The sequence below is a fragment of the Muntiacus reevesi genome, chromosome 7, assembly GCF_963930625.1.
Source record: "Muntiacus reevesi chromosome 7, mMunRee1.1, whole genome shotgun sequence".
In the NCBI taxonomy this organism is placed as follows: domain Eukaryota; kingdom Metazoa; phylum Chordata; class Mammalia; order Artiodactyla; family Cervidae; genus Muntiacus; species Muntiacus reevesi.
Window position 1 is genome coordinate 83805103 of NC_089255.1, and position 12425 is coordinate 83817527.

General features: G+C 41.3%; 1 protein-coding gene and 1 non-coding gene across 12 annotated transcripts in view; one reads left to right on the forward strand and one right to left on the reverse strand.

Annotated features, from left to right (window-relative positions):
* TTLL5 (tubulin tyrosine ligase like 5) overlaps window positions 1-12425 on the forward strand; it is a 404612-nt gene that overhangs the window by 297485 nt on the left and 94702 nt on the right. For all 11 annotated transcript variants that reach the window (XM_065940163.1, XM_065940162.1, XM_065940173.1 and 8 more), the window contains one exon: window positions 9716-9911. In XM_065940163.1, the coding sequence (XP_065796235.1) occupies window positions 9716-9911 (196 nt within the window). The remainder of the gene's footprint in view (window positions 1-9715; window positions 9912-12425) is intronic.
* TRNAG-CCC (transfer RNA glycine (anticodon CCC)) lies at window positions 6949-7021 on the reverse strand. Its single transcript has one exon. It is a non-coding gene; the product is annotated as a tRNA-Gly (tRNA).

Genomic DNA, 12425 nt, shown 5'->3' on the forward strand with positions numbered 1-12425 from the left:
TCTCTCTATGATGTTCCCCTTCCTTATTCCTGATGTTAATAATATATGTATTTTTCCCTTATGATTGCTTGGATATCAATTTTCAGTTCTTTTCATATAGGCAACTTTTGATTTTGTTGGTATTTTCTATTTGCCCATTTTCTATTTCATTGTATTAAAAGTACATTATTAATAAATTTTCAAAGAGTTCATCTGAACAAACATTGAATTTAATTGGGCAGCACCGAACTGAAATGGACTTCCCTGGTGGTTCAGATGGTGAAGAATCTGCCTAGAATGCAGGAGGCCTCAGTTTGATCTCTGGGCTGGGAAGATCCCCTGGAGGAGCGCATAGCAGCCCCCTCCAGTATTCTTGCCTGGAGAACCCCATGGACAGAGGAGCCTGGTGGGCTACAGTCCATGGGGTCACAAAGAGTCAGACACGACTGGGCTACTAACATACTTTCACTCAAACTGAAAATGGTTTGGAGTGCTCCACTGGCAGAGACTAAGGGGAAAACTCTTTTATTTTTTTTTTTTTTTTGTAACAGAGCTGACTCTTAAGCAGAGTAAGCAAATTATCTGGCTATAGCTTAAGTGGTTGCCTTACTTGGAAAAAGACTACTTGGCTGTTTGTGATTGGTTGTTCTTAAATGCATTTTCTCAAATGTCAGTGCATTGACTCCAGTGTGGGTTTTGGTTTGCTTACGTTGACTGCCAAGGCATTAATGCCACCTCAGTCTAATGGCTTCCTTGTTTAATTACTTTATTAACTTCTGCTCTTATTATTTTTTATTCTTCTACTTTGTGTTTAACTTGCTTTATTTTTCTAGCTTCTTAAAGAGGCAACTTAGGACTTTGATTTTACATTACATATCAATGTGTAAAATCAGTATAGTATTAATACTATACATTTCTATTTAAGGACTCTTTTCACTGCAATTCAAATTTTGTTTGGTTGTGTTTTCATTACTATTCAGTTCAGTACATTTCCTAATTTCTCTTGTGATTTCTTCTCTGATCCATAGGTTATTTAAAGTATGCTATTTAATTTCCAAATATTTGGGAATTTTCTAGATATCTTTTTGCTAATTGATTGTGTGTGTGTGTGTGTGTGTGTGTGTGTGTGTGTGTGTGTGTGTGTGTGTGTGTGTTGCTAAGTGATTCTTAATACCATTCTGGTTAGAGTATACTCTACGTGGTTTTCTTCTTTTCCTTTTTATTCAGATTTGTTTTATGACCCAGCATTTAGACTGTCTTGGTGTATGTTCCACATGTACGTGAATACACATTCTGAAGTTGTTGGGTATAGTTTTCCATAATTACCAAATAAATTGAATTGATTGAGAGTGTTGTATAAATGTTTAAGTCTAGGTTGGCAGTTTGTAATTTTTGTTTTCCTTTCAGCACTTTAAAGATAACTAAACATTTCTGGCTGTCATTTTTTAATAAATCATCTAGTCATTTGCATTGTTGTTCCCTTGTATGTAATAATACTACTACCACCAAGCACCTCACCACCTTGGCTGCTTTTAAGATTTGTTTCAGCAATTTGACTATGATCTGCCTGGGTATGGGCTTCTTTGTGTGTATTCTGCTTGGGGGTTTTTTGAACTGCTTAGGTCTGTAGGTTAATGTCTACCATCAGTTTTGGAAATTCCCAGCCCTAATCTCTTTAAATATTTCTCCTGTCCCATCCTGTATCCTCAACTACTGGGATTTCAATTTTGTGCACATTACTCTCCTCTACTGTGTCCAGTCTGCTGTTAAACATTTCAAATGCACTCCTCATCTCTGATTTTATATTTTTTTCATTTCTAGGATTCTTGTTCAGTTCTTTTTTTTTTTTTTTAACAGATTTCATCTCTCTATTGAAATCCTCCATCTGTTTATAGGTGTTGCCCATCTTTTACACAATACTCTTGCATATTCGTAATTGTTATTTTGAAGTCCATGTCTGTTGCCCATCTTTTACACAATACTCTTGCATATTTGTAATTGTTATTTTGAAATTCATGTCTGCTAAGTCCAACATCTGTACCACCTCTCTATGTCCTTCTACTAATTCTTTTCTCTCACAGGTCATGTTTTCTTGCTTCTGTATGCCTTTTATAATTATTAATTGTATGCTGGACATTTTAGGTAAAACCATAGGTGTAAGTAAATAATATTTATACCTCACCCCCCCAAAAAAAACATGCTCATCTTTTTCTCAGGTTTCCAATGTATGGAAAGGAGGCAGAGGGAGAAGGGGTTAGCTAATTTGATAATTAAGCCAGGTCTGAACTTTGTTGTAACTTTAGATATGTTTCACCTCTGGCTGGTTTGGGGGGCAGAATGGGATCACCAGTAAGATCTTTTTGTGCAAAGAATTCTGAAAAACTGATATTGAGCACTATGAATATGACACCTTCCTAAAACTTAAAGACTTTTTTTGGTGAGATTGGAGTGATACTAACAAATATAGTTTTTTTAATATTGTGTAATGAAATATGTCTACATTTGGAAGGTCTGCATAACTCTATGAGCCAGTATTTCTAAAGGTTAATGCTGTATATTACAAAAATCTTGTATAAATAAAAAATCCATTCAAAATGCTAGATAGAGCAACAGACTAATGGAAAGCTCATTGATTTGGTCTCAGATTCTACATTACTAACTATTAGACTATACTACTTGTTGAGTTTAGGTCAAGGTCAAAGAATAATATCCATCATTTCTCTGAAAGGGGCTTTAATCAGTCCTTGCACACACCACCACCCCTCCCAAGCCTTCTGTGTCCCCATGAAACTGATGAAAGAATTGATAGGTGGGTACAGATTCATTCTGTGGCCAGGGCTTCTAAAATAACATACCACATGCAGGTGTTACAAGCTTGTCAGAAGTTGAGCTGGTAGAGCCATAGGTCCCATCTTTGCCACTTTCCATTCTTCCTCCTCCCAGGGACCATCCTGTCTAAAATCGAAGAGCTTGTCACTTCCTGTGGTTATATTCATTTACATTTACTGATCCTCAGCATTTTATTGGTTTTGAAATAAGTATAATTTAGCAGTGTATTGAGCTTATTATTTTTGTCAAGGTATAAGTGACTTTCTACTTGCTCAGAAGCAGAAGTCCATCAGAAACTTTTAAATGTTTTCTGTTTTTTTACCTTTCATTTGTTTACAAGAGAGGTTATATCCAAGATGCTGAATGCAGGAGCTATGATAAAATAGAGAGTTATTTCATTATTTCTGAAAGTGGAGGGTAGGACTCCCCTTTGGGATCATGAGTTTTAAGGAGCCCCAGAGGCCTCTCCAGTTCACTTTTGCTCTCCCTTGACCACCATCTAGAATAGAAAAAGGAAGCCATTATATTTACATGGATGGAAACCATATTAGAAAACTGGGGAGAATGTTAGGACGGAAACAGGCAGTATAAACAGAAAGTCCTCTGTTTGAGATCACCAATGAAGAGTAGAAGGTAGACTGATGGCTGCTTGTAGATCACACTCTCAGTCTCTGAGATGACTGGCTTTGATGCGGGATCAGAAAGTAGGTTTGAGCAAAAATCTGACTACTTAAAAGGGTAGATTATATAGGTGCCCTCTTCACTATTTTTTTTTAAGTATTTTTATTTGTTTATTGGCTGCACCAGGTTTTAGTTTTGTAGCATGTGGGATCCAGTTCCCCGACGAGGGATCGAACCCAGGCCCCCTGCATCAGGAGCATGCAGTCCTAGCCACTGGACCACTAGGCAAGTTTCCCACCTTCACTATTTAGTGGATTGAAGAGGAGATGGATCCATCCCTCCCCAAATAACTTGTCTCAGTCCTCAACATAAGGAATTACAATACAATTATAATAATCCTTTGGATGCACTGTACATCAAGGCTTTCCTTTTTAGTATTAATAACTTGGAGCACTTTTGACCTCACAATGAATACTCATAACTAGATTGTGCTATTTGTAACACAGAATCCTCTGGTGGAAAATGATGAAATTTATGTTTCTATATACTATAATACCTCAAAGAACTATAGGGCAGCAGGGAAATGGAATTGTTTAGGAGGGAGAAGAATAATTATAGTGGTAGTAGTCATAGTGGTGATATATTTTTGGAACTCTTCCTGTGTGCCTATACTTTCACTTGTCTTAGCTCTTTAATCTGCATGATAACCCTATGAAATGTTAATAGGTACTATTATCATATCCCCATTTTACAGATTGAAGTTTAAGAATAATAAACCGTAGAGAAGTTGGATGTAATAAAAGCCAGAGTAGTGTGCCCTGTCTCTTCTCTTCTTATCCATCTGGTCTTTGTGAATATGACCCAACCCCAACTGCCCTGGGAAGGATCAGGAATGGGACACACACCATTCCATGCAGAATCACACCAATTTTGCCCTTGAAAATAACCCCCATAGCCAAGGGGGTTCCCCACCACTATTTGTAATGCCTCTCTGATCATGTAGCATCCTTATTCTGTCCAGCACCGCTTTGTTTTCTAACTGTTCATTTTAATATATTTATTTATTTGGCCCCACCAGTCTTAGTTGTGACACATAGGATCTTTAGTTGGAGCCTGTGAACTCTTAGTTGCAGCATGTGGGATCTCTTTCCCTGATCAGGGGTTGAACCTGGGCCCCCAGCACTGGGAGTGCAGAGTCTTAGCCATTGGACCACCAGGGAAGTCCCTGCCCAGCACTGCTTTGGGACAGCTTGTGCGAGCTCTTCCTTCATTGCTAGGATTTTTGGCATTTGCAGCACCTTTCCAGCACTTACTGTGTCCCACGACTACTTTGTTTGAGATTGAAAATGTATAGGCAAAGAGAATGTAGCCTCTGCTGTCCTTGAATATCTGTACATTCCATAGATAGATATTCCACTGTCTATAGTGGGCATAATGTCATGGAAGTGGGTAGATATTCTTTCTTGTGAAGAAATAGTAAGATTCTTTCCAGAAAGCACCTCCTTCAGTCTTAACATTGTTTCTCATTAGAAGCATTAGTGGCATAATTTCCCAGCACAGGGCTGACTCTTCCCTGATATTTTTGGGCATTTAGCACCCTTGACCTCTACCTATTAAATGTCAGTAGTCCCCCACTCCCATTATCAGGACAGACGAAAGCACACTTGCCAACATCCTCAAGAGGACAGAGGCGTCCTTGTACACGGTTGCTCAGGTTTTGTTTGGATTGGGTGGAAGGAACTGGGGAAGTGGACTGCGGAATCACACTGTTTGTACAACTGTCGAGTTCCTCCATTTCATCCCTACCCTGTATACTCTTTTGAGACATCATATTATTCCTGGGAAATCGTGACACTGAAGGCATATCTTTATGAAGAGGGCAACAGCCTGCTCAGGAGATTTTGCTTTGCTAAAGACCTGTGTATTTTACCAGTTTCTTCTGAGGTCCTGACAACCAGCATCCATTTGATGGAACAGACATTAAACCAAAGGGAAAGATACAGCCCTTTTGGCCAGAAGTTGGAGGGGTGGGGCATGCTGCAGGAAGGGAGTGATGGTGAGAAACATTTAGTCCTGCAGTGCTACAGTGTATTAAAGAAAGTAAGAGAGACAACCTTCTAAATGACTAGGCTAATAAAAGAAAACATGGTTTAGGGAAATTTGCTGTATTGTTGGCTGTTAGCTACATAGGTGGTCAGGGCAAAATACAGCATAGTTCACTTTGAATCTCTTAATTCGAATCGAATGTTCAACAGAGCATTCTCACAGCTAACTCGTTTAACTCTGTCTATCCTACTCTATAACATAAAAGTATAAGGAAGTTATAGGGAATGTGTATAATATTTTAGTATTGAGCAAAGAATAACATAAAAACTGAACCTTAGAGAATAACTGAATCTCAAAATTTTGGTGGAAGTAGGTGTTCATTGGAATGACTGATGTTGAAGCTGAAACTCCAATACTTTGGCCACCTGATGCAAAGAGCTGACTCGTTTGAAAAGAGCCTGATGCTGGGAAAGATTGAGGGCAGGAGGAGAAGGGGACGACGGAGGATGATATGGTTGGGTGGCATCACCAACTTGATGGACATGGGTTTGGGTGGACTCCAGGAGATGGTGATGGCCAGGGAGGCCTGGCGTGCTGGGGTTCAGGGGGTCGCAAAGAGCTGGACATGACTGAGCAACTGGACTGAACTGAACTGAGGAAATGTATTTGAGAAACTTGTAGCTGCCATGGAAGGGACTATGTAGATATATAATCTCATTTGGGACAAAACCAAGTGACAGTGTAGCTGGCATCCTCCATGTCAGTGATGACAACACTTGCATATTGCAGACCCCGAAGTCTTGTGCTTTAACTGTGAGACGCCGTGGTCTGAGTAGCACCCACTAGCATTCAAAGCAGGCAGGTCTCTCGTGGTCTTCACAACACTGCCTTACCCCGAGGAGCACTCGTACACACACCCGGTGCTGCACTGTGAAAACGCCTTCCTCTCTGGCAAAAACCTCTACTTACTGCAGAAACTTCTTTTTGTGAGTTGGAGACTGTGCTTATGTTATTGATGAGATTAAAAACAGCCTTCACTTTAAAAGTTAATGTCGTTGCAGCCCAATGTGTGTGCAGTCGGATGGATAAGGCTTCTCTTATCCAAAGGCCCTCATCTGATCTTCTCTTACCTACTGTCCTGCCCCTTATACACTGACAGACACTTGCTTCATGTCCATACATCTGAGACTGTGTCCCTGGTCATCTCCAAATAAGACTCTCTGGTTACAAGAAGACATTAAAGTCAATGCCTGCTAGGAATATTTGTTATTAAAGCAGTTTTTATAATAATAACAGCACTGGTTCCAGGCATAACCAGCTGTTACCGATTTTTTTTTCATATTTTATTTATCTGTCTGTTTATCTGGCTGCCCCAGGTCTTAGTTTCGGCATGCAGAATCTTCGATCTTTATTGTGACATATAGAATCTTAATTGTAGTGTACCAACTCTTAGTTGTGGCATGTGGGATCTAGTTCTCTGACCAGGGATTGAACCCTGGGCCCCTACTTTGGGAGAATAGAGTCTTAGCCACTGGACCACCAGAGAAGACCCTAAAACAGTTTTTAGAAAATAAAAACAATTTATCTAGCCCATAAGATGAATTCTGAAATACAAGCTATATTGTTATATAAACCCTTTAGTATTGAATCCCTGAGTCTGGACTGCTTCTTGTGGCTAGAACCTGCTGTAACCAGCAGACCAGGAGTGGAAGCAGAATCACAACCGATGAATTGTCTGGCCTTTGGTCCAATTATCATAAGTGATAATTTCATTCTAGATTCAGATTCCTGCCTTAATTGGCATGGGGAGCTCAGTTATTCAGCAGGCAGTTCCTGCAGCGTCATTTGTCTCTTCCCCTCTGTTCACTGGATTGGCTTGCTCCTGCTTTTCGTCATACCTGGATGCCTTCCTCCATTGCCCTCCCTTCCACTCAGAGCTCCCTCAGTTCCCGTATCTTCTTTAGTAAGCTTTTCTCTTCCCCTACTAAGAAGAGAGATAGTCCTTTCCTCTGGCCCCTCCCTTCCAAACTCTGGAACTCCTGTTTGACTCCCACTCAATACTTTGCTTTGTGAATAACATTAACATTTTATCCACATACTGGAGTTTTTATTTACGCACGATCATTGGTCTCCACATTTCTCCACATCTCCAGAAGCCCCTTAGGGAAGATCGTGTCTAGCAACTAGTACCTTGAGGCAATTCAGGAGGGATCAGGAAGATCAAATGTCAAAAAAAAAAAAGAAAGAAAGCTAATAATAAGTAAGCTCTGAGCTTTCTGGTGCTGTTCTCCAGGAAAAGTAGCTGAAAGTGCGTGATTGTGCAGCTGCCCTGTGGGAGCCAAACTGTGGGAGGGAGGTGTGCAAGGGATGTGACATATCAGAGGTGAGATTACGCAAGTAGAAAACCTTTCATCCATGGACTTCAGAATACACTACACAGACTTTCCCTTAACAAGGTGTCTGGAATGTCTTTGAGGGGTAGGGAAACCAAAGCGGAGACCCGGAATGACCACGCTATGAGAGAGGAAAAGAGAGGTCCCCAGCAAGAGAGGAGTGTGGGCTTCTGGCCTTGGCAGACAACCCACTTTGCTTCCCACCCACCACCCACCACCCACCCAGAGCTCTGTTGGGGTCACCGGGACCCAGACTGTTAATAACCGGGTGGCCGGTAGGTCAGGACTCAGGAAGATCTGCGTCAACTCACCCCAGTGTTGTTGCATCTCTGCCACTGAAATGACCATTAACAGCAAAGGATATTTACAAAGGAAAGAATAACATGATGATTTAAATCACTATGAATAGGTTTCTTGAATTAGGCACTGTTTTATTTCTCTAAGCCCCATTCACCAAGGTTTTGGGATAAGGTACCTCACCATGAGGCTCTTCATGTTTCTTCTGTGTACAGTTTTCTGGTCACTGTAATTCTAAAAGGAAAAGAAAAAAAAAAATACTGGATAGTTAAAGATGGTTCAGAGTTGAATAGCCAAAAGTGTTAAGGAGATGGAAGGATTTACAAATAAGACTGTTCTAAAAATAAATGGAGACCTTAAAAAAAAAACAAAACTGGAGTAAAATAATACATATAATAAAATTTGCTACTTTTAAGTGCACAGTTGAATGGCATTTAGTACATTTGCAGTATTGTGCTTCCCTGATGGCTCAGGTGGTAAAGAGTCTGCCTGCAATGCAGGAGACACAGTTTTGATCCCTGGGTCAAGAAGATCCCCTGGAAAAGGAAGTGGCAACCCACTCCAGTATTCTGGCCTGGAGAATTCCATGGAGAGAGGAGACTGGCAGGCTACAATCCATGGGGTAGCAGAGTCAGACACGACTGAGGGACTAACACTTTCACACTTTCACTTTTTCACAACATTGTGCAACAATCACTGCCATCCACCTCCAAAGCTTTGTCATCATCCCAAGCTAAAACACAATACGCATTAAACAACATCTTCCCCACCCCTGTCTCCCCAGCTCCAGACAACCACTATTCAACTTTCTGTCTGCATGAATTTGACTAATGTAAGACAGATCATGCAATATTTGTCCTTTTCTGGCTGGCTTATTTCATCTAGCAATAATGTCTTAAATATGTGCAAGCTAAATGTCAGTGTGGCCGGGAACCCAGATGAGATGAATTCAGAATAAGAAAAAAATGTATCTTCTCACACCAGTTATGCTGTCCCGTGATATGAGATATAAGCAGATATGTTGTGATAGGTGGCTAAGGAAAACCAACAATCTTGTATCATTCACCCATATGCTTTTGAAGTCACTGTTAGGATGATTGTGCTTCTGTTGTCGCCGTAAAGTAACTTGCCCTCCTGCATTTGAAGCTCTCAAGGCTCCACTTGAGGGGTTCTTTTGGCCATTAGAAGTGAAGTCACTCAATCGTGTCCGACTCTTTGCGACCCCATGGACTGTAGTCTACAAGGCTCCTCTGTCCATGGAATTTTCCAGGCAAGAGTACTGGAGTGGATTGCCATTTCCTTACAGGGGAGTGAAAATGGCTATTTTAATTATTTAACAGCCCATGCCAACGCTTAAGACAAGCACTGCGAATAGAATGGAAAGCAGAGTCGCCCACCTGTGTCTTCATTGGGCTGCGGTTTGGTAGGCAAGTCAGATTTGTAATTCCAGGCTATGTTCAGTTCTATCAAGGAAAAATAGCAGAGGTGTTTCTCTCCTTGCCTTCATTGTTCACACAACCACCACTCTAAGAAATCTGCTTTCTTTTCAGGAGCCTCCAGACAGGTGGCTTTGCCTGGGAGGGAGAGGTAGAGAACAACGCGTACAGCAAGGCGACAGGGGTGGTCCCCCAGCACAAGTACCACCCCACGGCAGGCAGCTACCAGCTACACTTTGCCCTGCAGCAGCTGGAGCAGCAAAAGCTTCAGTCCCGGCAGCTTCTGGACCAGAGCCGAGCGCGGCACCAGGTAATGCAAAATAAGGCTTTTCCATGTGCTAGTATCTTCCTTCTGTTGGTTTAATAAATGCATGAGAAGTGTGGAAATAGTCTCTCAAAAGTTTAGCAGTGCCACCGTGGCTTGAATGGTTGGTTCACGGGGAAACCTACAAACAGGGAAGTGATGTTCTGACGCCATCCATTGACTTTGTCCAAAGCTGATGCTGAACCAGTTTTAACATCCTTTCCTTCATTTCAGAGTTTCAGCACAAAAATCTCTTTTGTAATATTTACCCTTTCTGTTGCCTGATCTTATTCAATGACTTCCCAAAGGATCTAATTCCCAAATACCCAAAAGCCAGCGTTTTAAAATAATTTTTTGGTCTATAAAAGCACACATTACTCCTTCATGGCCTGTCAAGATTTTCAAGAAATGAATAGCATTCAAGTTCTTACAGGAAATGGTCTTGTTAGGTTGTTGGTCTTCTGGTTTAACAGTTTGTACGCAAAGATGTGACAATAGACACAAAAGTTCTGATTGCAGTGGAACTTACATGCTACTGAAATATTGATTCCCTACTCACTGTCTATAATGACAAACTTCTGAGTATATCGAGTAAGGAAATTATGTAAGTATATTGCACTAATGTATCAGTGTGGCCCCAATTACAGAGAAAGGATGACTTCACACACAAAAAATCAGGTCGTGAAGACTTAAATTTTTCCTGATGATTTGGGATTACCATTAGAATCAGTTACCACATTTTCCCCTGGTATCATGGACATCCCTTGTGGCTCAGCTGGTAAAGAAGCCGCCTGCAGTGCAGGAGACCCTGGTTCAATCGTGGGTTGGGAAGGCCCGCTGGAGAAGGGGATGGCTACTCACTCTAGTATTCTGGCCTAGAGAATTCCAAGGACTCTATAGTCCACGGGGTAGCAAAGAGTTGGACATGACTGAATGACTTTCACTTTTCTTCACCCTGTTTTTCATATTCTGCTTGGATGAATCCATACTGGTTCTGTGAGCTTCCCTGATATTTATGTGAAGAAATATATTGTCTTAATCTCTTGTCATTTGCTCTTATAAAAATGTACTATGTAGTGTGCATTAATTTGTGCAAAATTAGTGTTCACTCAAACGTAACATTCCCAAAGTTTTCTTTTTCTTCTAATAAAACAATTATTATGCTATCTTTATTGTCTTTTCAACTACCATCCAGGTCCATAGGAATTTTTATTTTTTTCAGTATCATTCATCACTTGAAAATCTTTATCTGTGGTAGTGTAATCTGTATATTATATGGTGTTTAGTCACTCATTCATGTCCAGCTCTTTGCTGGACTGTAGCCCACCAGGCTCCTCTGCCCATGAGGACTCTCCAGGCAAGAATACTGGAGTGGGTTGCCATGCCCTCTTCCAGGGGATCTTCGCAATTCAGGGATCGAACCCAGATCTCCCACATTGCAAGTGGATTCTTTACTGTCTGAGTCACCAGGGAAGCCCGTATATTATGTTAATTCTTTGTAATCAAGAAATCATAAGTGCGGGCATTTGTGAAGTCGTTTTTTACTGGAGGAAAGTTCTGAGTTCTTATCTGTAAAGCTGGAATACAGCGTCATCCCACTACCCTCTGTCATGTGGGAATTTCCTCATTTAAACAGTCTCTGTGGAGGACTTCTCTGGTCTGTCGGTGAAAAATCCACTTTCCATTGTCGGGGATGTGGATTTGATCCCTGGTCGGGGAACCAAGATCCTACCTCCTGTGGAGCACCTAAGCCTACTGGACAGCCCTGTGCCACAACTAGAGAACCTCATCACCACAACACAAGACGCCTGTGTGCTGCGATGGAGACCCACTGCAGCCAAAGTTAATAGATAAAAATGATGCTGGGATAGCAGAGACATTTAGGCCAGTTTTTGAACTTCTTTTTTTTCCTCCCATTTTGGCTGCACTGCCTGGCTTGTTGGGGATCTTAGTTCCCTGATCAGAGATGGCAGTGAAAGCAGGGAGATTCAATCAGTGGACACCCCCCCCCCCCCACCCCACCCCAGGGAATTCCCTAGAGCTTCACTCAGGGTCTTCAGCATTCCAGTTCAGCAGACAGATTTGGGTAATACCAAAAGATTATTCCCAGGAAGAGAAAGCGTCAGGGGCTCAAGGCCAAAGCCACAGGGTTAGAGTTGTCCCGTGCAACCCTGACACACGCACGGAAGGAAAGTTTGTCCTTAAAGGATAGGTGGTTATGAGCCATTTTAGGGTAGGGGACCAATAAATAAATAGATTGTCACAAGTTATCTTAGAGGATAAGGGTCCCCTAAGCATCTTGAGTTTCTGGAACACTGGGCAGATATTCTGGATGCCTGTGTTAAGACAAGGAGCGGTCGAGGTTCAAATCCCGTTCTTGCTGAGATGTGCAGGCCACTTCCTCGGTGGCCTCCTAGCTTCATTTTAGAGAACACTCTTAGCAACAACTCCATTTTTATTTTTTATTTTTTCCCATAGTATATCTTAGTTTGGGGGGGTTTTTTAGGTTTTTTTTTTTTT